Raw genomic sequence first — 26,750 nt, forward strand, 5'->3', positions numbered from 1 at the left:
GTAATTGGTGAGTGATCTCAGGTAAAGTTGGGGTCAAAACAAAACAAAAGTATTTGATGACTCAGTCAAGCCAGACTTGCACAGTAATGGTAGAAATGTGAATTTAAGAGTTAAGGTCAGAGGGAAAAGTTGCAGTCTGGCCCCCTTCATTCAGAGTCTCCAGCTGCTATTTCAGTGCAAGAGTAAAGGTAAACTTCACCGTGTTTTGTCTCTTCATCCCAGTCCTCCCATTTCACTCCACTTTGGGAAGGAATCACTGCTACCTAAATCAAATGGTAAACTTCAGGAAGTGTGGAAAAGATACTGCGGTATGAGATTGGCAGAGCCCTCTGTATTGTGACATCCCTCAAACCTTACTCCTTTCCAACAGTGCAAATTGATTTGCTAAGTTCTTTTCCAAGAACCAAACTCTGAAATTCTGAAATCAATGCCTTAACACTTAGGTAATAAAGGCTGTTTATTTCTATGATATATTTGAAGCCGGATTTGTAAAAACAAGAAGATTTTTCACTTCTGTTCAAAACTACTGTAGATGTTAATCAGAAAGATCTGTGATGGTTTAAATACAGTATTCATGCAGAACAATTAGCTGGTTTACGCCAATTTGACATTTTATTGAAGTTACAAATGCTTTGATATCCAAAGACTGTGTAGTGGTTCTCCAGATGCTTACTGACCAGAAGAATTCACAGATGTTTGCTTATCTTTCTGCTGAATGTCCTCCAAAATTAGTTGATCCTAGAAAAAGAATACAAGTACAAATGGAAGAAAACCTTGGTGAGACTAAAGGTAAACTTTCTTCACATAAATTATTTTGGGAACTTATACTAGGAAAATAAAATTATTGGAAATTAAAAATACAACCTATATAATTTAATGATGACTTTTCTATAGCTATTTTCATGAATGTAAATGCTTGTCATGGCTTTTTCTTTTCTCTACTCCTTAACCTGAGATTTGTTGCACAAGTAGTTTTTGCCAAATTACTGTATGTTTTGCATTCTTTGGAAATTGTGGGGTTTTTTTCTAGAAAACATTTATGGACATTATCAAACTTAAATCTCTGTTAAAATATTCTGAGGTGAAGCAATAACATATTTTCACAGCAAATACTCTACTGGAAATAAGAGTAAGGCAAAATACAATCAAAAATACAATCAGCATTTTTCACATTTTTCTGAAAGCCGACTTCCAATTTTGAAACATCATCTTTACGTTCCCTAATTTATTTCTAATCTATTGTCTCCATTAAATAAAAAATAGGCTGCTATGCTGAAAATTTTTGAGGCAGTGTTGAATGTTATCTTATAAATATACTTGCCTAACTGGTGTCTTTGCAGAAGTCCAGAGATGGTGATTGGATGTCTTGCAGAAAGCTGTGGGGAAGGTGATGTAAGTGGGTACAGGTGAGGGGTTCTGAAATCAGAATTACCCCAGGATCCCCTTCTACTGCTCTGTGATCCAGATGATGAAGGACATCCGTTAAGTGGTAATCTTATGGGCGTGGATCTGTTGATGAAATGAATTCCTGCATGTGATTTGAGGCCAGTGTCATAATAACACAAGAGATTTCAAAATTACCTAAATTCACAGGGCTAATATTTTGAAAGAAAATATTACCAGAATGACATTAAAAATTATATGAGAATCAGAGACATAAAAAAATAAATACTTCGTAACATATATTTTAAATTTGTCTTTGCAAATACCTAGGAAGATATACTTGGCTTAACGATTATAAGGGAAAAGAGCTTACTTTTTCTGGAAAGATTTAAAGTTATTTCTTCATGTTAATAATCCTCACAGTTTGAGACATTTTCAGTGTTCAAATGAAAAACCTGAAACACCTGCTCCAGGCTGCATGAAAAGTTCAGGTTATTCAGAGAACAGCCCTTGAGCAGATATTGTGCTGTCAGCTCTGATTTTTATAAGAACGATAAAGCAGGGACATTGTTACACTTTCTTACTAGAAAATTACTACACTTTATATAGAAGTATCATGACTGCAGATGTCCACAGCTACAGAAACTCAGACTATCTCTACACATGTTTGAAAAAAGTGATTTCTAAACAGAACCTTCCACCAACAACAAACACATTCACTTAGATGATAGCCAGCCTGCACAATAACATTTCTTCAGAAACAGGATATAACATTAAATGTACAGATTAACTACCTTGTAGATCCTCCTCCAATATTTTGACTTGACATTATTAGAGATGACTGAGAACTTTTGTAGGCTACACTACCTGTAAGAATCAGATTTATAAAAACAGGACCAAGGTGAATTACCCATTTTCCTTAAAGATAACCTTGGAAACAAAGATTAGTACTTTAATTGCATGATCTGGGACAAAACCATGACTGGTTTATTCAAGAATTAAAAATGGAGCACAACTACAGCAGTCAATGAAAGAGCTTAACTGTCACAAAAAACCATCATACTGCACCACACTGCAAATCATTTTCCAGTTAAACACACGTGTTGGTTTCTTTCACCTGCTTTCATTTATTAGACTATTACTAGGCTATCAAGATAGCTGTGCTGAGATGCTCCAGTTCTTCAGCTAATCCTCTTTTGCCATACACCTCTGAGAAGGAAATTTTCTTTAGTGCACCATTAAATCATTGCTTCCACTTGCCCTTCCTTTTGCACGTACACTTTGATTCATTCAGCTTTGTCCACTGCCAAACTTTATGGCCTGGTTCTGAAATGTGCTGAACACATAACTGTTCTACATATAATTTTACTGTCTAATAAATATCTATTTATTTTTAGACACAATAAAAAAAACAGTTAACCTCGGCTCCCTTTATCTTGTTATCCATAAATTTATGGGCAAGCATGCATTTAGGGAGGATTTGAGCATATAAATCAGACATAACATAGAAAAAGCAATTTTTCCTCCTTCACTGAAACTGCATTGCAACTGCATTTGTCTTTGTTCCGGGACATTTACATCATGTAAAAACAGAGGAGTGCTAAAAGCTCCTAATGGGGCTGGAGATGGATTCTATGAGCTGCTGAAGCCAGGTAAAAGCCTGCCTGGGAATGCACTGTCACAGAAACTTGCTGAATGTAAAACCAAGAAGAAGGGCACAAGAATAGCAGACCTGCAAAGCTTTAGGAATTCTGGGAAACTCCTCACAAACAGTTCTCAAGAGACTGCCCTAATTTCAGTAGGCTATTACTCATGTCTTATTTGCATCTGAGTGTCACCCAAGCTCTGCAACAGCCCAGGAATCAAAGAAAGTACTGGAAGGTAAAACATCTCAGACCTTATTACAGTGAAATGAGTGAAAATTAAAAAAATACTTTTCTAAAGAAATTCTTGATCTCAACTTAACTACCTTACTTTTGTTATTAAATACTTTTTAAACTACCACTCAGTTTCCCCCCTTTTCCTCACGTTATTTTTAATATGACATTGTTGACAATGTTAATCTCTGTTAAATAGAAACAAAATAAAATTATGAAGGTTAAAAAATATACAACAATGTATATTGCAAGTATTCCTGTTCTCTTCAACCCCACACATTGTATTTTCTTCGCAACTGTTGACTCGGACAAAAATCATTTTGGCTGCAAGTAATAATTTACAGAACAGGAGAGGTAAATACTAGGAAGACATTTCATACTTCATTTTAAGCATTTCCCATCTGCTGGATTGATGCCTACTTGGCAAGTTCCTTACACCTCAACACCATTGAGGTTTTTTTTAGTAAATTGCTAATGTATGGATTTTAATTTATTCAGCCTTTTAATGTAATAGAAATCTTATTCAGCTACAAACATTACTTTTACTCACCCATACGTCCATCCTGTGGTGGAGTTATTACTGACAACCTCGTGGGACCAGATGGTGTCTCGAGCTAAATGAATGGCAAGTCATTAACCACAGTGTAATAAGTATATTAATTACAAAGGCATTTTAAGCAACAGTGTTACATTTTTGAGGTCTATAAAGCCTGTAGATTTCTGGAACTCTCCACTGCCAGTTTTATTCATATCACCAAAATGGCAAAACCTAAGAATTAAGTTACTATTTTTAGAGATTTATGGGCACGGGGGAAGTACATGTATTTTAGTTTTATTCTTATCTGTCACATTCAGATAAGAAACATATCAGACACTCACACTATTTTCTGTGCTGAGATTCCATTCCTAAGCCAGTATCTGTTCCTGGATGTTACCTCTGCTAATCAGGACACTAATACAGTGAAAAGCTCCTGCCCTCATTCTCATGTTAGCAACGTCACTCAAAGTTTGCAATTCCCTTCTCAAACATCAAAATCTAACGGTGCTTTCAGACCACTGGCTCTACATCTGGCTTTTTCTTACCATGGGAAGATACTACACACACTTTCATGCCCCTGAGCATAAACAGAAGCAAGATCACACGGTCAAGTGGCAAACAGAACTGTTTACAAAAAGTGAAAGATACAGACTGATTTTATTTTTGGGTTGCAAAACCCCCTTTTTATCTATCATAAACGAAATTTCATTAATGTTTTGAGAGTCAGTGTGATGTGAAGCTAAGAGTGCCGAGGGATTCACCTCTTGCAACTCCAGATATCTGCAATGACAGTATTTATATCCTGATCCCCACAAATTCCCTTTATGGTCAAGGAAGAGAAACAGGAATAAGACCAGAAAGTTTCCTTTAGAAAGAGGTGAATCACACATATTATAATCCATAGGTTATGCCCACGGGACTAACCATGGATATTTGACTATCTATGGATAACTTATCCATAGGCTACAAAGGAAACCCCGAGATGCTAGCACAGATCTGCACTGTAGCCACTTACACAAGGTCTGATAAAGGTAAAAGTCTTGCTTATATTTCCATTCCTTAATATGTTAGAACTTAAATTTATTTCAAACTCTTCAGTTGCGTGGATTAGCAACATTTATTTTTTTAAACAGATATATTTTGTAATACAAACATACTGAGATTTTAAGAATTTTCCATTTAATTTGGCATCACAAGTTTAGCATATCTGAAATCAGCATGTACATTAGAATTGTTTGGAAGGGGATGGGGGAGAATCCTATTTTTTGCAGCATTAAGAATAAGACAAATAAAAAGCATGTATGTGTGTTTATATAAATATATGATATACATATATTACACACACACACACATATATATATATACATTTAAAAAAACACTTACTCTCCTCATCGGTGAAGGTACAGGATCAATCTCCATTGCCTCCACCCTTGCAAGAAAGGTCAAAATAAGTATGACATTGTAATAAAAATAACATTTTCATTATAACAACTAAAATTACATTAGATTCTGATGTTCAATCTGACTAATAATGAAAAAGCATAATGCATAACACATATGAGTATTTAGGGTGTATTCCAAAACCCACTAGCAGTAAGAAAAATCTATTAATTGATTCTGAGCTTTAGTTTAGACATTTACAGAGAAAGTTACTTTATGATCAGCCTTGCTATTCTTGTCTTTAAGTCTGAATAAACATGCATATTTATATATTTGTCATCTTTCTCCAAAAGAAGGAGGATTCTGAAATTTTATGTTTTGATAAAAAAGTCACAATCATAAGTAGAGAAATATCTTCACTTGAGCAAGCAGTATGTTCATTCTATTTAAAATTAAATGAGCCTTACTAGAGTTCATCCCATCTAACTTTAGACAATTACAGTGTACATATAGGCAGACAAACAATTTAGTTTTCCCCTGTAGTAAACAGAAAGTTTCTCACTAATAATCTATCCACTAATTAATCTATCTGTGTAGTCTATGTATCTGTTCATCTATCCATTCATTCAGAAATTCTTTAGAATAAGGTCCATCATATCTTAGATTTTTCCCAGTGTCTAAAAAGACAATCTATACAAGTAACTATTACGTACATTTGGATAGATAAGACCTTCCTCACTTCTTTCATATATAAACAGTTTGCAGAAACAAAACACAAAATCAGAAAATATACTTATTTTAAACTCACTACAAAAAAAAATTACTTCCTGTATAAAGTATCATTTAAGATTTTCATTGAAAATTAACTAATTTGTACCTACGTTTCAGAAGCAGAAGGATGACTAGAATGAAGAGGATATGAAGAATAACCATTCTGTTTTCTTGATGGAACTGAAGTCATTAAGAAATTTAATATTAGAACATAGTTATATCCAGTGATAGGTATTCCGTAGTTAATATCTTAAACCAACACTTCTTACTGGAAAATGGATTTCTGCTTGTACTGGAAAATGGCAGCTGTGGAGTTTTTTCAGGCGGTTTCATACTAAAGGAGAAACAAGAAACAACAGATATAAATTGAGAGTCGGTTTGATTAGTTTAGGTTGATTAATAAAGTATAAAATCAAAGCATTCTATCCTTCAATAGCTGGTTTTAACATGACACCAACTGCCATGAAGCAAAATAAGAATTTATTTGATAAGCTCTGCATTTTTTTCTATATCATAATGTCTGTTCCTTAAAGTACTTTGCCATAATGTCTGCAGCACTCACTACATACCCAACACCACCAAAACTGAAGTTAATTTTTACTAGAAATAGAAAAAATGTGAGCCATGTTAAAAAACTCTGGTAATTTTGTAAATGGGCTAGACACCAGGAAAGGTATCATAAAACTTTCCAGGCTGATGCCAGAAAGCCCATAGCAAAATATACAGAATGGTTATGTAACTGCAAATAAAAATATAAAAGAGATTAGTGTCATAGACTGTAAGTTCATTTTTAGAGTAACCACTGAGTTGAATTTTAAAACAAAAGGATTTCTTCCTGACAGGATCAATTAGTGTGAATAAGATGGTTCTGACGTCAGAAACCACTATTCATTTATTTCTGTAAAAATATATGAGAAAGGCAAACAAAGCACGACTTTTTTATCAATTAACCTTTATGCTGGCTGATTACACTTACTTTTGCTGCATTAAACCCCTTACCATTGTATCTGTTGTATTTGTTGTGTTGCTTTCTTGAGAGATTCTTCCAGCTTTGCTGCCTGTGAAATAATCATAGATTTAAACAAAACCTCTTTGTTGTGAAACACAACTTCATTTTCATCCAGATAGTATTCTAAAGAATTGGAAGGCTGCTCTCTATTGGTTTAATTTAAGACATCATTGCTATTCCAGATTTATTGGAGCTGATGTAGCTTTAATATGGATCCATCAAACAGTCAGTCTGGAAGAGAGATGCTTCTTTTTGGCAGTTACAGACTCAGTTTGATTACCTTCCGTTAAGTACAATACTGGATAAATGAATACTAAGAAAAGTGCATAAAAATAGTTTTCTTTTTCTTCCTCTTATCCATATCTGATATAACAGCTAAGTTATGTTTAATATGGAATTATCTGAAAAAGCTACCAATACCTGTATAAAATACCAAATATGATGTTCCCATGTTTCTCATTTAAGATTTAAAATGTACTCAGTTTAATGCAGCATCTATTTGTAATAAGTGAAAAGTATCTCCTATTTTGTTATAGACACAACCAAAAATATCTCCATTAAAGAATGTTACGAGCTTGCAAAATTGAAGAATATTAAGGTCAAAAACATTAGGTCAGCTCCCTATTATGTATATTTTTTTACAGTCTTTCATGACACAAACATATATTATATTTTATGAAGGATGTAAAAATTTACTCGGTAGCCACAAAACCGCATCTATATTTTATCCTTAATTTCCACTGTGTGACCTTAATCCTTCACACTATTCATATTTTGATTTGAAGGCAAATTATGAATTTGCTTAACTTCTCACTCCTCACAATATTGTTTGAGTCATTTAATAACGTTACCTGATATACCTTTATAAAATCATATTGTTTGTGGGAGATATTATGCTCTTTTTGCAGACGCAAAACTCTGCAAAGCAGACTAAAAGTGAAATGTAATTTACATAAGATTTGGTTTTTTGGTCTTCTTTTTTCTTTTTCCTAATGAGAGCTGGGTTTGACTAAGAAAGTGGCCAGTACAGATGTCAGGAAGGATGTACTGTCACTCCGTAGGACTGGATAATTTTAAGACCAAAATGCCTTAAAGAAGGTGAATGACTATTTGGTTTCCAGCATTTTGGGGTCCTGGCACAACGCAGGGTCTAGACTTGCCAGGAATATGGATACAAGTTCCCACACCACACACCATCATCTGCACACTGGTATCTGCACAACTCTCCAGATCAGCAGCAAAGCAACTTTTATGAAGGTCATGAGAGCCTGTTGGTTGACAGTGACAAGGATCAGACACTAGAAATGAGGAAGGGGACCATAAACAAGATAGCCAAGCACGAGAAAATGGAATTTCCTCATGCAGTACTGCACCCTTCCCAAAGACCCGCAGAGTGGAGAGTGGAAGGAAGAAGCCCTTGTGTCGAAGGACAGATTTGTCCTTTGTCACCTCCCCAGGCATCACTGCATCTGCCAAACTGTTCATACTGTAGAGCGTTTTTGCTCCATCCTTTTCCCGCCCACCTTCATCTCAAAGCCAGTGGCAGGAGGACTTCCCTGGCTCCTTCAGGCTCCCTCCCAGTAGCTCTGGAAGGGGAAGCACTGCTAACCAACACTCACAGGGAGGGGATGGGTCTATCAGCACAGGGACTCTCTTCTCTTCCTTGCTTACCTCAGCCTCACTGACAAACCATTCCTCCACCAAAACAGCCATGAGGCTTTTTTTGAGTATTTAAGACAAACATTGTCTCTCCTGACCCTGATCCAATGCAGGCAGTTTTAACATACTAACAAATGCACAGAATGGTCAAAACAACAAAACCACCCAAAACAGCGGACTCACTGAGGCAGCAACAAACTGTATTTTCAACTGTTCTGGTACTGTCACCTCAACACTTTCGTTAGGTCAAGCAGCATCCTTGAGTACTTTAAAACCACTGTTAAATTCATGTCTCAGCAGTAAATAACTTAGAAACTTACCATCAAAAGGTACCAAAACTCTCTTCTTTGGAGATAACATCTTTATTTATGCTAAATTCTATTAAGAGATTTGTTTCACTTTGTCTAATGGTTTCAGTTTTACCATCTGGAGCCAGCACAATAGATTAGAAGAATCTTGATTAATTATTCTAAGTATTCCAATAAAAGATTCATATAGTTTCTAAAAATAAACCGGAGTAACAAGGCAAATACAAGAAAAAGTAAGAAAATCACAATTAGAGTTACCTTCTGTTTGTAGTGTACTAATAAATGCTTACGGTGTTTTTCTTGAAATTCTGAAATCTGAAAACAAGTACAGTTACATTAAGCTTCACATAATTACATTTATATACCTCAGCAAAGAAGTAATGGAAAAGAACTATTTCACAGTATTCAAGATTTTCTACATTTTAATGACTAGTTACCATATCTTCTTTAAGTACTCTCAAAAAAAATCCCCAAAATATTTTAATTTACTGTCATTGATAAGGTCTCATAAAGTTTATTTAATCTAATATGACCCACCCTAGAGTTGGCAGATTTATTTCACTGAATTCATATTTTAACACTATGTTCAATAAAAAGGCAAAGACATTAGAAAGGCAGTTTAGCTGCAGTGTTTCTCATTCATTAGTGCTAAGCAAACACATAAAATTAATGCCAACATAAAAAGTAATCTGTCTTACTGGCAATTATAACATGCCTTGTAAAAATATCCTCTTAATTAAAAAATAATTGTTAGACACACTGCCTGGTGATGTGTAAGCACTTCTGGCATCCAAATGAGGATCATAAACCATGACAGGTTAAACGTAAAAACAGACAAGGCAAGACAAGAGCTTGAGGAACAAATTACCATAGGCAATAACTTCTAATAAATCCTTCTTCTCACGTGTTAGAAAACTGCCAGAAAATGTGTAGGAATGGAGACAATCAAGAAGAAACACTCTGAGAATATAAACCCGAAGTGGAGTATCCAACTGAAATGGTTACTTTTTATTCACTGTGGAAGAGCCTGGGGGCTCCCACTGAATACTCATCAAAGAATCAGAAGTGTCTTCAGAAGAACTGATGGAAGAAAGATCCACTCAGAAAGCGATGGCTCTGAGCTGCCTCCCCTCACTCAGAAATGTGTTCCTGGGTCTAGGAGAAACCTGTGAATATGTCAATTTAGAGCTCAGTACCAGTCAAAAAGAAAATCAGATCTCAGCAGTGGTTTAAAAAGGAATATCATTATTTCTTTTTAAAAATGCCTATTACTATATCCTGAGTCTGCTTAACATCTCAGAAAGGATATAGCAGGTCTGGGAATCGTTCAAAATTAATCAGAAGTATGTAAGAGCTTTGGTAAAATAATGACCACACAGAATATGAAGCTTCATGGCTGAAAAAAGACAGATGAAGAAGGGATGCATTAGCAGTCTGAAACTAATGATTATCACACATGGAGTGCACTTTCCTCCAGAATGGGATTCAAGACTATCAAATGAAACTAGCAGGTTAAAACCTGAGAAAGGAACCCTTACCATGCAGTGAAAAACCCGTGGGCCACCTTTCAACAGTATGAGATAGATGATAAAATTCAGAAAACAACAATTATGAGGGGAAAAGTATCCACCACAAGCTTCTGAATGCAAAGGCACCAATCCCACCTTGAGAAACCCCTGTGCCACAAGCTGTTGAAAGCTGGGAGGCTGTTCTGAAGATGTATCACTACACACCAGCCTTGCTCTCACGTCCTCTCCTAAGCACTCACTGTTGTGACAGGATATTAGATTAGATAAACTTTTGCCCTAACAGAGCAAATATTGGTGTCTTTTGATGCTGGGAGAAGTTCTGACCATACCCCAATGCCTCCATTACACTTCAGTGTGTTCCAAATAGCTTATCTCAGGCTACGGAAAACCCATCTTAGTCTTTTGAGATTGTGTCCTCTATTTCCTTCCTTTAATACATTATGGAGATTTATATTCAGATGTGATTGATGCTGTGACTGCCTGCATTTGCTCAGTTTACAGAAAAACTGCTGTTAAAAAGTGGGTTTGTAAGGACAGAGCAAGGCTTCATCTTTACCTTGTGTCACCTACACACCTGAGGAGGAGCCCTGCTGAGGACAGGGAACAACGTCAGCTTTGAAGACATTTGTGAAGCACAAAGTAAAGCAAATGTGAATCCATCATCACAGCTGAAGAAAGCAGGTGATCTTCCCTGGGTCACTTTTCTGCAGATCAGGGAACTCACCAAAAGATCAAACTCACCAAAAGATCAAACTTGTTTGCAGCTGGGTTCAGGGAGAACGTACAAGAAGAGACGCAGAAAATGAGGAGGCAATGAGAGTTTGTATGCATTCATTTTACCCACACAGATCCTAAAGCTCTTGACTGGAAGCTAAGCCTGAAGGAAGGAGTCCTACCTGGAGTTCAGAGAAGACAACAAGGACATTTACCTTGGGATCATTTACTGCACCTATCTGAACACAAAGGAGACTTCCTTTGATTTAAAAATAAAAAATAAAAAGGGAGAGAGAGCACTGTCAGCTCAGAACTGTAGCCCGCTCAGGTTTTCACTGTGTAACTTTTTATTGCGATAATAAAGGCACAATATCTGGGCACGTTTAAGCTTCTGGTAGAACTAATTTTTCATTGCATGGCATTGAAAGTGATTTTACACCATTAAAATAACCAGACTAGTGGCCCTCAGATAGAGTTTGAAAACATAAGCAGTGACCATAATGAATAATTGATGCCTTTTTAAGAACTTTGAAACTGTGGAATTAAGGAAGTAAGGATGGTAATGGGCACACATTCATTTTCAAGCATTCACTCATATACTTTCCCCATTCACATCAAAATTAGTACGAGCTGCTGATTATTCCATAGAGCTAAAAAGTTTTAAGGCAGATTCACCTGTGTTATTTCTTTTGAATATTTATTGCATAACACATCCACTCCCATGAACAGTGCCTGAATATCAGGATTTACCTACGAAGAAAAGAAAGTATGCCAAGGTTAGCATTTTTATTTGCAGGTTATATTAAATAAGGCATTTTGTAAGGTCTTCCTTAAATTGATTGATGTATACAAATAAACAACCAGACAGACCACAAGTAGGATAATATAGAAATTGAAAGCAAGCACAGTTTTCTTTAATACCCTTATCAACCATCTGGAAGGTTTTTGTTTAAATATATTACACACATATAGACTTATTCTAAGATAGTAACAATTTCCAGAGGACATTCAAGGAAGATGCCCCCTGGAAGAGGCACTGCCTCCAGACCCACAGCCAGGTTTCTCGTAGCTCCTCTTCAGGCTTTTTGGTTTCACCATCCCCAGCCACATGGGTGCACCTCATAATCAGTTTTGTTTTGAAGTCTTTTTTCAGAATAGTTCCAGTGCTGACGGGGATCCCTCTGTTTGTCCTGCTCACTGGGCTGCAGAATGCCATTGTGGAATAGGAAAAGAGTCTATATATCATAGCTGAATTTTTCAAGTATTTTATGACTTGAGACTTTTAATCAGAGATCATGATGTGGCTTCACAAATGGCCCTCTGTGCTTTTAGAAAATGCTCAGTAAGTGCTCTGTACCTAACCCATTACTGTAATGAGGATATAATTAATATTTATAGTGAGAAAAAAATGCTTCAAAATATAAAGTGAACTTCAGAATGATAGTGACATTTGGGCATCTATCCAAAACTACAAAGCAGTGTAGATAAGTGTTACTTTAATCCAGAATACGTGTATTCTTAATTAGTTCGTAAGAAAAACACAGAAAATACAACTCCAAAATAGTTACAGTAGTGATAGTACTAAGGTAAAATAGTTAAACAGTTTTCAAAAGTAATGAAAACAATCTACCTGGAAAATTCTCTTTGATGTATTGTGATTGTATAATAGAAGGTAGGTTTACAACTAGCCAAAAATTGAATAAAAACCCAAAAATAATGCCAGCATACTCAGATGATAAAAGAAGGCATCCTTCATGTAAGGAATCACCTTTCAAAATCCATTCAAAAAGAACTGAAAATGTTGTAGACGAAAGGTAAATTAATCCCAGAAGTACTAAAGAATCCTGAAAAGCTCAAAAAATAGAAAAATTTTAAAAGATGAGTTATTGAAAGAAATAAGTAGGCCACCTCTGAATGAAGCATAAGTTTTTTGGGAGTCTAAGAAACCAGAGATGAGTGCAGTCACTTCAATTAAAAATAATGCATTGAAATCAAAGAGTTAGGCTTTGCTCCACTTAGAAATGCACAAACATCTAGTGAGACAGAGACGGTATTTTTACCTACACCAAAAACATTCTAACACTGATATAAAGTCAAACATCCAAGACTAAATAACAGCTGTATTTGCCAAACCTATTTTCAACGTGCGCTTAAATTGTAGCTCTTTAATAATAAAGGGAAATTGAGTCTCTAATGTATGAGAAAAAATCGTGTGAGGAGCTAAATTAATAAACCTGGATTTGCAATAGATTTGCACCTTCTGTTCTCCATATTCTGACATCAGCTACTCTGGTGTCCCGTACTCAATTCACCTGACGGCCAGCACCGTTTCCTCACGGCAGCGCCGCGCACGCGGCTGCCAAACGCGCTTCCCATTATTGATGGGTTGTCCTTGCATTCCCCTCGCCAGGGGAAAGCAAGGAAAGCTGCCGTGCCTTGCTTTGCCCAGCTACTCATCTTTACAGAACCCTCAGGAGGTAATTAACTGCATTTGAGACTTCCTCTGCTCTTTCAAATTCGGTTGACATAAGCCAAAGCATTCAAAAATTTCCATGGGCTGAATGGACAGATGGAGAAAGAGAGAAACAGACAGACAGACAGCACAGTCTAACCTATCTATGGTATTTAGGTAAAGAAAATACAAACAAGGAGATAATATTTCATCTAGAAAATTAATATATTCATAAAAGTACACTTAGCATCGTTAAATGAAACGTATTCATAGGAGTCAAGCTCTTGCAATCTATTTAGGATTCTGTCAAAGTGATGACCTTGGTTTAAGTACCTATGGGATTTCAAAAAAATAAAACCCAACCAGCTTTATGCTGATGTAAAAACTCTTTAAAATAAAGGTTCCTACAACACTGTTTATATTTTATCTGTTGCACGGAGGAGTAGCAGATGTTAATATGATATTCTACAATAATGAACAGCGAGATTCTGATTTATCATAACGCTTAACCATCCTCTGGGGAAAAGCAAGTGGGAATCATGAGACATACAAGGAAGGTATAAAGGTGACAAGAATGCATTACTGTAAAGATGAGAATATTTAATGTGTAGATGGTGACTGCCCCAACATACAATTTAATTAGGAGTTTTAACACATTTACAGGACCTCCTCCTCATTGGGAATTCTTCCACCGCATCAAGCTCATAAAGCTTACCAGGTATATTTCCACTCAGGTTCCTGAATTATAGAGCCATGACTTTTTTATATGCATCTTTAATTATCATTCCAATCATTTTATCTGTTCTTAATCAAGGATAAGCAATCATCATTAATGTCTTTTTAAAAGAATATGGTAATTTGCTTCCTTTCAGCCCTCCAGAGCAGTTGGCAGATTCTAATGAAACATCTAAGATTTTTGTTAGTATCCCACTCATTGCATTTTTTAATTCCTTTGGTATTTTTGAAGTAAATTATTAAGTTCTGTTGAAATACTGCAATTTAAGACTCATCTAACTTTAAAACTAGCTTTGTTTTGAGCAGGGTGGTGGACAAGATGACCTCCAGAGGTACCTGCCAACTTAAATTATTGACTGAAATTAATAACAAAACCTGCAGCCAGAGTAGGTTGATAATGAAAGCATATTAAAATATGTCCTCTAGAATTTTTATGAGAGGCTTTTTCAAATTTTTTTTAATATTTGATTACTGTGTGCATTGTCCCCTGTATGTCGATTGCATTTTGTCATTTTGTTGTAATTTTTTATTTTTGGTATCACTGTCTTCTCCACCCTAATTCAGTTCTGCAAGATTCTGTGTTTACAAATATGAAATATACTGTAACCGTCTTTTAATTTTTTTAATCCATCATATAGTAGCAGAGATTTCTGTACTTAGATATACATCATCTCAGTTTTAAACGTATCTAGAGAAATCATGCCCTTCTTCAAGGTCATTTCTTCAGGGTTAGTCCCAGACCGTCCTCTATTTCCTATACATGACCACCTTATAGCCTAGGAGGACTTTATGTATTAGCTGTATTGAATTTGAGTGATTATTTTTAGTGTATTTTCTCTATCCTGGAAAGGCAGGCTCTTGTCTCTTAGGTAGGCAGCAGTCTAGGAAAATATAAATATTTTCACAACCTGTTTATGAAATCAGCTGAGGAGAAGATGGCTCCTGGGAGAAATGGAAAACTTAAATATTTCTAATGATTTATCAAGAAAGGGCAAAGCTCTTATTTCTCTAGTGAATAACAAGGATTCCCAACAACATTTCATATCCTCTCTTAATCACTCTGCCATGAGGAAAATCGTTAAGCTTAAGAGAAAATGGGGAGGGGGGGGGAACTACTTGAAAACATTGCTTTCCCATCATGCAGATTTTCGATTCAGTCCATTACCCCAAATAATTCATTACAGTTCATTTTCTCTAATGTACAAATGCCAAAATCAATAAACATTTTTCCACATTTTCAAAGCAGTCACTGATGTCACACACCAGCCAGTCACATTCCTTGAAAAGTTTAGAATGGCTTACAGTCCAGCAGAACCTGAAAACCTAAAAAGTCTCCTAAGGCTTTAATCTGAAGAAATACATACAACTGAAAGCTGTCTAGTGCATAAGTATCTAAGTCTTATCAGTAAATATTCATGTCACCATTGGTAAATAAAAAAGGGGAGTACTTTGTAATGCAAATAATTTAGCTGTAAAGCAAACCACAGATTAATGTAATGTAACAATACTAAAGCTTCATTTACCTGTTTTGAAAGAACTAACGTCTGACAAGCAGTTTTACAGATCAAACATTCATCTTTTTTGCCTGTAAGGTAAAGACACATTTAAAATATACATCAAACTGAGTAGATACTGAATACATTGTAAATAGAACTCTGTGCCTAAACCTTTGTGTGGAGCATATGGAAGAAATCTGCAGGTTATCAGAGAAACGTGAATAAACATGAACAAAGAATTTGTTTCTTTAGTAACCACTACGCAGAGTGGCAGAGGGAAAAGGTGTGTGAATGTCATCGGGTCTTACTGTTGCAAATAAGCATTCATGTAAATGATTTTATGAATATCATTAGCGTCACAGAATGCAGGTGACTTTTATTTCCGTTGATTTAAATAGGACCACTTGCCTGGTTTAATTAAATGTATGCTTAAGTGCACTAATGACTTACAGTCAACCAGATATACAGCTTTTTAGACTGGGGCCCAGTATGGTTCTCTCAGTAAAATATACGAGACCTTAACATCAAAGAATTAAAGTTTTACCTTGTAAATTCTTTCAGTGAGAAAATAATAAAATCTCTCGTAAAAACTTAATAATTTTTAAACTGTCTCTTTATTTGCAAACATACTAGAAAATATTTATAGCAAATGCATATTATTACAATATTTATCGTTGGTAATTTTACTAGCTAGATCCTTTCTGAGGATTCTGTGGATCAATGTTAATAAACATCTTTTAAGAGTAAATACATGTTAAGCCTGGTATTATGATTATTATAGAATTCCCAGCAATAAGATATATAATCTCAGGCATTTTTCTGGCAAACAATATTAGGAGGAGCAAGGAAAGACATTCAGGTTCTGTGAGCCTGACAACTGGATTTAGAAGCTGCATTTTATGATCCCCCTCCTTAAAAGCAACCCTGTGAACGCATCCAGTCAACAGTTTTTAATTCTGATATACAGATTCATCATTTCTTCTGTGTGCCCTTAAAAAAAAAACAAAAAAAACACAGGGCATTCAGCATGATCTCAAGAGGAAAACATTGGTATTTGTCTGCTGGTCTTTTCTTTTGAAAAACAACTTCATTATTCCTCTGCCTTTTCCACATATCTTCGCCTGAGTGCATCAAGTTATGTTGAAATTCTGCAATTTAAGACTGACCTCTCTTAAAAACTGGCTTTGTTTTGGGCAAGGTGTTGGACAAGATGACATCCAGTGGTCCCTAACAACTTACTCTTTGACTGAAATTAATAACAGAACTTGCAAGCAGAGCAGGTTGATAATGAATATCACAGAATATGACTCTGGAATTGTACGTAACACAACAGCTTCAAAACATCACCTCCAATCCTCCCTCACGCTGCTGAAAATTTTCCAGTAACAACACTGAGCTTTAATAAAACATCCTAAGACTACTTGCAAAACCGGCCCTAAACAAATCCTACGTTGTGTAAATTGCCCTTTCCCAGGATGAAAAAGCATGCCTTTTTCCAATTTAGCCAGAAGAGAACGCCTTTGTTTGTTTGTTTGTTCAACAACCTTATGAATCCTAAGCATCCAGAACAGAGTTTTATTAAAGCCTCCAGTTTCCCGTGCCCAAGGCTTGCTCTCCAAGCCGTATTTACCCGGAGGTGGACACCGGCGGGCTTTAGTACTTAAAGAAAATCAATAGCAAGGATTGAAAAGGTTTATCAACAACATTCGACAGACACGAAGGAAGGCTCAGGCCCTTCTTTTTTTTTTTTTTTTTCCACAGCGAGTCAGAAACACGAAGGGTAAGGTGAGGGATGCGCACTCCAGCACCGCCCGGCCCAGCAGCCATTACCTTTCTGCAGGCAAACCTCGCAGAAAACGTGGCCGCAGCTGGTGAGGCAGAACCGCGGCGTGGGCTTGCGGGGCTCGCAGGAGCAGGAGTTGCAGAACACCCGGAGGGCCATGGGCCGGAGGGGCAGGAGGGCCCGGCAGCGAGCCGGGGGCCGGGGCAGACGCGGTCCCTCCTCAGGGCGAGCCCCGCGGGGGCCGCTCCGCCATCGCCCGCCCGGCTGAGGCGGCCCCAGGGGAGGGGGGATCGCCCGCCCCGCCGCGGGGCCTGAGGGCGGCGGAGTTCCACCCTCACACCCCGCCAAAAAGAAGTTGTATTTTCTGGCCTCTCGCTGCCGAACTGGAGCGGTGCCCACCCAGAGGGCCGTCTGCGAGATTTCCGTTCCTTTCCACAAAGACTAGCGGAGGAATTTAAAATCTTAGGAAACTCCTTTTTTTTTTAGATTTTTGTTTTAGATTTAGGTCCCTAAGTGGGACCTAACTAGGAGAAAGAGAGCAGCTACTACGGCCAGCATGAACTCACACGAATGATCCAGCTGCCAACAGGTGAACATTTGTCACAAATCAGTCCCTCCATCTCTCATCTCTCAGCCTGGATGCTCAAGGGAAATCTAAAAAGTTACCTTATAAACATGAGCCTGGGAACAAAAAATTCATAACTACAGAAACCCGAGGACTCCAGATTAGTTTTATGACGTATTATAAATTCTCTTCTCCCCATTAGCCTTTCCATCTTTTATCTTCCTTCCTTCCCCACTGCCCAGCTCCTAATTTCCTCCTAGTAATTCTTTTAGCATCTCACCTTCCCCTGCTCTCGCCCCCCTATGGGTACTCAATCAACCCAATCCCGACTTCAACTCAAATGCTGCCCCAATCACTGAGTCCCTCTTCTAGATTTAGCTCTACATCTGCAGAGGGGGGGGAAAAACCTGACAAAAGGTGGGGTTCAAGAGGTAAAAATGTACGGGGAAGACAAAGGTTGTGAAGAGAGAAACCAGAGTTAGAATCAGAGCAGGGGATGAGAGAAGCTTGAGAGTTATATACAAATAATTTTCTCAGGTGCAGGGTGTCTTCAGCTGTTCAATGTTACATGGGGCACAGTTTTTGAATCTGAGCTTGACCCTCATAGCCCTAAAAGAAGTTGTTTTTCTCACCTCTCACTACCAAAGTGGAGCAGTGCCCATGCAGAGGGTCCTCTGAGAGATTCCCCCTCCCTTTCCCAAAGGTGGGGAACGGAGCTGGATGCTCAGTGCTCCAGGCAGGGGCTGCAGCAGGAGCCCCATCCTCCTGATTCCTCCTGGGCCAGCAGGTGTGTGGAAAAAGGTTGTGGATTCCACTCCCTTAAATTCAGGAAGCCAGGAAGGTTGTTAATTTGCTGTCACAGCTTTGCTGTGGCATCTTTCAATGAGGAAAAAGAGCAAAACAAGGAGTTTTGATTTTCATTTCTTAGAAAAAACAAAAACAAAAAACAAACAAACAAACAAAAAAAACCCCGCCACAGTTTGCTAGTTTCCCTTGATGAAATTTTTAGGAAAAAATTCTCTTGCAGACCTAGTTGCAGTGCAGGCTGTAGCTCTGGGTATGTCAGAGCCACAAACTGCAGAGGAGGAACCTCTGTGTTTTAACTTCGCGAAAGCTACTGCCGCCAAAGTGCTTCCCAAAAGAGATGCAATTCATCTTTTGCTTTATAGAGTTAATTAAAAATCGTGAAGAAGACTGAAAACATTTCATCAAAGCAAAGATATTTAATGACTATTATTATAGATAAAGAACTAAGCACTCTCAAGCTATATTGAAGGCTCTGAGGCTCAGTGCTGGTTTGAATATAGACCTAATTAATAGAGAGAAACAAAATCAGCTCCTGTATAAATTCTAGTGTAGTGCCTGTCCTGGTTTAAAAGCCTAAGCGTATTGTAAGTGAGATGAGCTAAGTTTGGCATTGTGATGTTGTTAGAAGCCTTACACTAAATATCAGCTAAAATCTGAAACACAACCTTGTAGCAACACTTTGTTAAACTTTTTTTTTTTGGACTTCATATACCATACGGTTGTAACACATATTTCCTTCTTTTCCACCATCAAAGATACTTTTAAAAGACAGGTTGTGAATGACTGATCTATGAAAGTAAAGCTAATAAAACTTATTTACTGGTCATTCCAAGTGTCAGCTCTAAAGTCTCAGAATTTTTAATGCAGGACACACCTCAGTGAGTAGCTTTATAAGATTTTATTTTGATTGATTTGGTCTGTAGAACATTGCTTTTTGTCTCAACTTTATATCAATTTTATGGATTTTCACAGCTGTATTTTCATTCCTGTAGTGGAAATGTAAGTCAACTCATAGGTCATTTCCTCGCTAATGAAAACAACAAGTGAGAAGATAGAAAAAAGAAAGAAAGCAGTGCCTTTAAAACAATAATTGTTTGCAGATATTCCAGCTTTCACTACCTTTTAGACTAGCAGTGGGTCTGGAAAGAGAAGTAGGAAACCAAACCATAATATTCTGCTATCACAGTGCTCTAGAAACCTGTTCAAGTTTCATGTTTTTATATGTAACTACTTCCACTTCCTCCTTACGCTACTGCTGCTTTGTCAAGCTAATTATCTGGATTTTTAACCACAGTTTTTGACTTCTCATTGTATGGTACTGTAGTTACACTGCTAGATGTACATAAACTAGGTAAATTAAAGCATAAAGATATATGCAACCAAGCTGCAATAAGTGAAATGGAAAATTTAGTCAAAAACTGGTAAGTTCCTTAGGCTGTCATATTACAGTTGCTGAATAATTAAAGTAATAAAAATTCTCAACACAGAAACAGACTGAAGAATTTTCTGCAGGAATGAATTAAAATAAAATATGTAGGGATTGTTTACGAAAAAAACTTGTAATTTGGTTTACTTTGGCATACTTCATAAAGACTGTAATTTACATGAACAACTGTGGGAGATGTCACAATTCTAGAGCCTCATGTTTAGGGCTTATCTGGAAGTGAAAAATAAGTACAACTCCAAATTGCTTGCCTGGGTCTCTCTCTGCCATGGTAATTGCTGCCACCACTGATGAGTTCAAACTTTGCATATTTTGAAAAAAAGCAGTCACAGTTAAGTTTAGGTGTTACCCATATATAGACTGAGTTCAGGTCACTCTCACCAGATAAGCACCACAGCAGATATGGATTATTTCTCTGCCTACTCTCTGAATCCTGGTCAGTCTGAAGTGCTGAACTCTTTGTGGCAGTACCAAGTAAGATCACTAAGCAAGTAGAGAAATTTTAAATCCTAGGAAAGTTTTGTGTGTTTTGGGGTTTTTTTTAGATTTCTATTTTGGATTTAACAATCCTGAGCTGAACTTAAATGCTGCTTTAGTCACTAAATCTTTTTCTAGATTTAGTTTTACATCTGTACAGCTGATAAAAGATTGCATTCAAGGAGTAAAATGTAAGGGGGTGCAAGAGGTTGTGACATAGATGGAGAAACCAGAGTTAGAATCAGAGTAGGAGATGAGAGAAGCTTGAGAGTTCTATACAACTAGTTTTCTCATGGGTCCATGGGATGTTCAGTGTTACATGATGTGCAATTTCTGAACCTGTGCATTCACTTTATAGAATTTAAACAAGCTTCTTAGCTATAAAGAAATCTCTGAGCGATTTGATTTGCCAGATTCCAACAGAGATGAGGATTAGTGTTTGTACTATAGCCCACCACAAAATATTGCTGTTGGTTTCTTCACTTGTCTTCCGAAATTTTTCTTCGCGTTCCTGAAGAATAAAGGAAAAGCATAATTATTACCTTTTGGCATCTACATGTTTAGTGCTGCTGTTCAGGTAACTAGACAGGCATCCCTTTTCTGCATAGTGGTGAACCAACACTTCTTTTTGTGTTGATAAAAGTGGAAGTTTGTATTTATCCATATGGTGGGTATCTTTACAAACCAAAACTGAGAAGCAGACACACTGTACCCTCAAGCAGAAAGGCAAAGAGAACTTCCCTTAGTCACAGAAAATATATTGTGCTAAATATGTTCTGTTAGTACAGGCTTTAACCTTCTTAGGTTTACAGTCAAATATTGCTGTCGAGAACTCTCTTGCAGCCAAATTTCTATTTTTAGGTGACTAGTCGATGCATTTCTAACACAGTCTGACTCCCCACGTACGAGTGGAAAAGTGAACAGAATGGCTATATGCTCGTTTGAAGGAGGGCTTTATTTCTATCTGCATGGAGATATATAAATATACACTCAGTTGTTTCCTTCCCCACTCCAATAAAGTTTATGCACATAGACCAGCATGGAAACAATGGCTGGAGACATCACCCACGGCGGTACCTCTGCCACCTGCTCAGCTGCTGGGGCTGACTCTGGCCAAGAACACTCTTATTTGGAAAACCCTGCTTCAAAATAACACCTGCTGCTATAAGCATGAGTTCTCACCCATTAATTAGTTTTTAGGTTACTGCTTAAAAATATTTTGCAAGGTAATAGAGACTATTTTGGTTAAATACCAATGGATTTTTATGTGTTAGTTAAAAATAACACTGCAATTGAATAATAAACCTCATAATACTCAATAAAACAATAAGCCTATGTACAATATTTTTTAACATTTCCATTAGGGAACATACATACTCTTTCATAGTCTTGTTCTTTGGATACATGCTGAATTTGCTCAATTAGATGTTCTAGTCTGACATTAACTTCATCCACTTTTTCTTTGGCTTGAACAGCAGATTCGTCAAAAAAATGCTCTCCAACTCTAATGTCCAAATGGATTCGCTGCAAAGAGAAAATATATTCTCATTTCTGTCTTCTACTTTTTCAAAATTTCTTACTCGAAACAAAACCTTACTAAAAATAGAACCCTTGAAAGAAGAGCGAAGAACAGAACTGCAATATTGTGCAGCTTCTTTTTTCATGAATGAAAAATTTTGCTAAAACAAAGAGGAGGAAGTTCTCCTAGAAGCCAGTTTGTACCTGAGAGAAAATAAAAAGGTTTTAGCCAAACGAATAATCTGCCAAAACCTATAACTTGGTATTACCATGGTAGAAATTGGATCTACTCAGGCATCAACCACAAATGAAAAGCTGATCTTTCAGCTGTCTTGGAATTAGCTAACTGTACAGCTAGAAATCCATCTCACAGCCTTACCATCCATTAATTTATTTATTTTGGTTTGAAGGAGTTCAGGTAACCATCTGGTTCTTACAGAAGACCACTGAAAGATTTAACTTAGCTAAAGAATGTTTTTCTTTTGTGACCCTTGTACCTACAGGTATAATTATAAAGAGCAGTATTTCCCTTTTTTATTTCTGTGTTCTCAAGCTAAACAAACTACTTTATTTAATATTTGTGATATTAATGTTCTCCTTCCTCCCATCTGTTCACTTTTTTAAATAGGATGACCAGAACTCTACATGGTGCATGCATCATGTAAAATCATATTAATACAGCTCCATCTATACCAGATAAAAATCATCAGCATATCCTCAGAATCACTTTCATGTTGTGTAGTTAACTATGACCAACCAAAGCTTTCTCTCTCTTACCCTCTCTAGCTGATAAGCTCCACATTTTTTTTATTATTAGAACCTGAGTGCTTTTGCAATGTGTATGATTAAATTTCCATTCATTTCTATCAATCAGTCTCTAAGAACACCTAATTATTCCAGAATAATAATCAAATTTCTGTACTGTTAATTCTTCTCATTTCTGTGTCACCTACGTGTTCCCAAAGTACACAGCTTGCATGAAATTTGACCTACTTCAGCACATTTACAAGATGTTTACATTTAGCTGGTTATCTAACTCTTTTGCAGTCAACTGAGTTAAAAAACAAACAAACAAACTAACACTCCAGAGAGTAATTCAACTGTCTTTTGGGTTAAGGCATATATTTTCAAAGCAGAATTTATGAATTTTTTTGCTGGAATAGAGCAATGATACCACCTCTAATACGATTTTTTCTTTTCTTCCCAAAATCCGCCTTAAGATCAGCTTTGCTGGTAGTAGATGATAACAAGTATACTAATATGTTCTTCATTTGAATATCTCTCAAAAATTGAAATGTTAAATTTTCATTGGGAGTTCAATCTAAGTTAGTGAAGACATGGAACACCTTCATGACAAGTGTTTGTGTTAGTCAATCATATATATCAGTCTTTTTGAATGAAATTAGTGGTTCTTATTGATCAAAATCACATTCAAAGCACTTTAAAACATTAAATCTCTCTATCATTATTAGCCTTGCCTCTTGAAAGATGACTTCTTAAATAGAGCAGAACAGAGTCTTTTTATCTCTTCATCTACATAATTCTGAGTTTGTCTTCTTTAATCACTAGGAAATGTTGGATTATCTGCTAGAAGTTAGACCAACTTCTAAACTAGTTTGTAATCTCTGTGATGTGTAAACAATTTATAGTTACAACAAAGAATATTTAAGAAATATACCTACCAGTTTACTTCCTGCAAATGCCAGAAGTCTTGTGGAGTTTGACTGGAAACAGATAATGTGCTCCCCAGAGAGATGGGATGTAAAAGAAAATGTTCCTTGTGGCCCATATAGTTTTGACAATAGTACCTGCAATTTAAATTTTATATACGTTGGGTTTGTAAATTGTAAATACCAATAAAACTATCAAAACAGTGCTACGAATTGGATGCAAAAAATCGATTTGCTAAATCAATTAGCATCCTGACATCATTAAATTTATCTGAATTTCAAGGTAGATTTAGAGAAAATTAAACTATTTTAGTTCAGAGTGAACACTGAAATGTCAGAGAATTCTGCAACGTACAAAACCAATGCTCTCTAAAGCATGCAAAGTTTGAAAACTAAGACCTCATCTGGGCACAGAAATATATTATCCATTGCTGGAAAAGCTCAGGACCTCATGGCCACACAAGCAGCTGCTCTGCATGAGAGCCACACCCAGCCTCGGGAAGATCTCAGTTTTCGCAGTTTTGTTTATCATCAGCCTTCCTTTCTGCTGCACAAGTACATTCTGTACTGTTTTACTTCATTAGTGAATTTTTTTTTTCTTTTTTTTTTTTAAATTTAACTTGTTTTCTCAGTTGTCACTTACTGTTCTTTATGGCATACTTTCCCAAATCTGATAGTAATGCAACATAGTTATCAAATATCATAATTTCTATTTACTTTGGTAGAAATCACGAGGTTCTTAAACCTTTCAGCATCAAAATACCAAACTAGCTGGTAGACTGTAGATTTACTTCTTCTCCAGAAGTGCCTTTTATTTTTAGATGGGGCTGCCTGCCAGTGCCAGAAGTCAACACACAAAGCCTACAAAAACATTCATAGAGCATATTTACCTCACCATCAGGAGTTGAGACAGTCACATACATTCCCAAACCGGGAGCAGATTCAAGGAAGTCATGTTTATGTACATCCCAGCGTTGTACTTTGTAATTCCCTGAATAAGAACATGGATAAATCCATTAAATAAAACATAGCTTAACATTAAACATCTTCATTGCTTTTTCAGGAAAAATATAAAGATAAATGGTTAACATTAAAACAATATGTGTATTTCATGTGTTTGTGATTAAAAGTGCTCAGGGGCACTTTACAACAGTGGGAAATGCAATAAATTTTTACTACACCAGATAATGTTCTAGAGCACTACAAATAATGGTTAATTAACAAGAAATACTTTCTGATTACTCCTAAAGCTCTGGCAAGGTTAACCTCCAGAAGGCATGCTGAGACCCCCAAAAGCATATTGTGCCATACTCAAATTACGTGGTTTTTTTTTGATTTTCTTTCATATTTATCTCATTATTTATTAAAGAAAAAGAATTTTCTGTGTTAATTTTTGCTATCCCCTTGAAATCTTACATGCACAGTGCTCTAGATTAATTTAATGTGCTTGTGGTATCCCGGGTGAAATGAAACTTTAGTACATCTTGAATTGTTTCTTTCCAGACCAGCATTAATCAAAAAAGTAACTCGTTCATGTGGGGAAAACCATGTTACGGAAATTCTGTTATGAATGAGTACATCTGTCAGGATGTATAGAAGCACACATGGAAGCAGCAGTTCCACAGCTGTGGAATTAAAAGACATTGTTTAGTCAGTAAAGCACTCTAAACACCTGCATTTTTTTGAGTGATGGACACACACAGTGCGTGAGGACTTTATTCCTACTCCCTGCTGTGGGGAGTAATTTTCAGAGTGCCCTTTCCTTCGCCCTAATGTTTTACCATATTCATCAGTCACAGAATTTCTTGTTACATTAAAATTTATCTTAATTATTGCACAGGTTAGATAATCATAGAGCACTGACAGGTACCTACCAAATACCAACGTGTCGCTGGGAAGATCTTCAATTATACATTTCTCTTCTCTTTCTCCAATGTGAAAATACAAAGCAAGTGAAAAAGAAATCCAGAAGTTCATCAATAATCCTATTAATTGGCTTTTCATGGTTTGGGGTTTTTTATATCCCTACTGTACTGCTTTTGAAGAGGAATAGTTACATAAAAATGCCTGTAGTCCTGTGGTTGTTCCTTGTTTGCTTCTTATCAGTGTATTTTTGAGAGAGCAGAAACCGTGAGAAAGGGCAGCTGGTGGTTACACATTTATAAATAACTGCAGTATGTTCTGGAGGATGAGATAACATGAAAAAGACACCTTGTAAAATCTTTTTTCTTTCCCAGCATTTAAATTAAAATTTTATTTTATACACTTATAAGAGCATGAAACTGAAAGGGCCTCTCAGGTACTTGAGATCAGTTCTTTAGATTGCCGTAAGTAACCACACTGGCTATCTCTTTCCAAAAATTGCTCCATTTTCAACTTAAATGAAGTTGTTAAGTTGTGCTTCCCATTTATTCTGGGTGATTACTCCAGAGCTTTACTCATTTTTTATTAAGAAGTCTTGTAATTTCTGTCCTAAATCACTGGACAAATGTATGCACCTGCATAAAACCACAGGGACTACATAAAAGGTCTGGAAGAAATTTAGAGAAGTCAAAAGAACTTGAACAGTAAAAGGATCTGAAACATTAATGAATGTGATACTGCAGGGAAAAAATAACAACATTAACACTTTCAG

At 36.5% G+C, this 26,750-nt stretch overlaps 2 protein-coding genes and 1 long non-coding RNA gene across 4 annotated transcripts; 1 reads left to right on the forward strand and 2 right to left on the reverse strand.

Moving 5' to 3' along the window:
- Positions 1–579: 579 nt before the first annotated feature.
- On the reverse strand, positions 580–18,241 carry RNF212 (ring finger protein 212). Of its 2 annotated transcripts, none has more exons than XM_027885995.1 (12): positions 18,201–18,241; positions 15,879–15,940; positions 11,844–11,918; positions 9,184–9,240; positions 6,949–7,007; positions 6,219–6,283; positions 6,060–6,129; positions 5,182–5,227; positions 3,811–3,874; positions 2,178–2,250; positions 1,322–1,509; positions 580–738 (listed from the first exon to the last, which is right to left on the reverse strand). In XM_027885995.1, exons 1-12 carry the CDS (start codon positions 18,229–18,231, stop codon positions 701–703), a joined length of 828 nt encoding a protein of 275 aa, XP_027741796.1. In that variant the 5' UTR covers positions 18,232–18,241; the 3' UTR covers positions 580–700. The 2 variants fall into 2 exon arrangements, with proteins under 2 accessions (XP_027741796.1, XP_027741795.1); XM_027885994.1 differs by lacking the exon at positions 18,201–18,241 and adding an exon at positions 17,682–17,915.
- On the forward strand, positions 17,691–20,419 carry LOC114058537. Its single transcript, XR_003571468.1, has 3 exons — positions 17,691–17,722; positions 18,121–18,223; positions 18,737–20,419. It is a non-coding gene; the product is annotated as an uncharacterized LOC114058537 (long non-coding RNA).
- An 846-nt stretch (positions 20,420–21,265) lies between these two features.
- On the reverse strand, positions 21,266–26,203 carry LOC114058536 (transmembrane emp24 domain-containing protein 11-like). The gene is made up of 5 exons (XM_027885996.1): positions 25,990–26,203; positions 25,006–25,106; positions 24,128–24,253; positions 22,305–22,451; positions 21,266–21,438 (listed from the first exon to the last, which is right to left on the reverse strand). The coding sequence occupies exons 1-5, from the start codon at positions 26,117–26,119 to the stop codon at positions 21,289–21,291; spliced, it is 654 nt and encodes a 217-aa protein (XP_027741797.1). The 5' UTR covers positions 26,120–26,203; the 3' UTR covers positions 21,266–21,288.
- Positions 26,204–26,750: the final 547 nt, after the last annotated feature.

This window comes from Empidonax traillii, unplaced genomic scaffold, assembly GCF_003031625.1.
Source record: "Empidonax traillii isolate 1590-97213 ecotype Southwest subspecies unplaced genomic scaffold, ASM303162v1 scaffold175:size1888319, whole genome shotgun sequence".
Lineage (NCBI taxonomy): Eukaryota > Metazoa > Chordata > Aves > Passeriformes > Tyrannidae > Empidonax > Empidonax traillii.

Excerpts from the sequence above, each read along its gene's own strand:
- RNF212 (XM_027885994.1), bottom strand. The coding sequence starts at position 17,793 with ATGGCCCTCCGGGTGTTCTGCAACTCCTGCTCCTGCGAGCCCCGCAAG. Across the intron at positions 9,241-11,843 it reads ATTCAAAAGAAATAACACAG|ATTTCAGAATTTCAAGAAAA; the intron begins GTGAATCTGCCT and ends ACTTGTTTTCAG. Across the intron at positions 5,228-6,059 it reads CATCCTTCTGCTTCTGAAAC|GGTGGAGGCAATGGAGATTG; the intron begins GTAGGTACAAAT and ends CTTTCTTGCAAG.
- LOC114058536 (XM_027885996.1), bottom strand. The coding sequence starts at position 26,119 with ATGAAAAGCCAATTAATAGGATTATTGATGAACTTCTGGATTTCTTTT. Across the intron at positions 22,452-24,127 it reads CATTTGCAGGAAGTAAACTG|CGAATCCATTTGGACATTAG; the intron begins GTAGGTATATTT and ends TTCTCTTTGCAG. Across the intron at positions 21,439-22,304 it reads AAGAACAAGACTATGAAAGA|GAACGCGAAGAAAAATTTCG; the intron begins GTATGTATGTTC and ends TTTATTCTTCAG.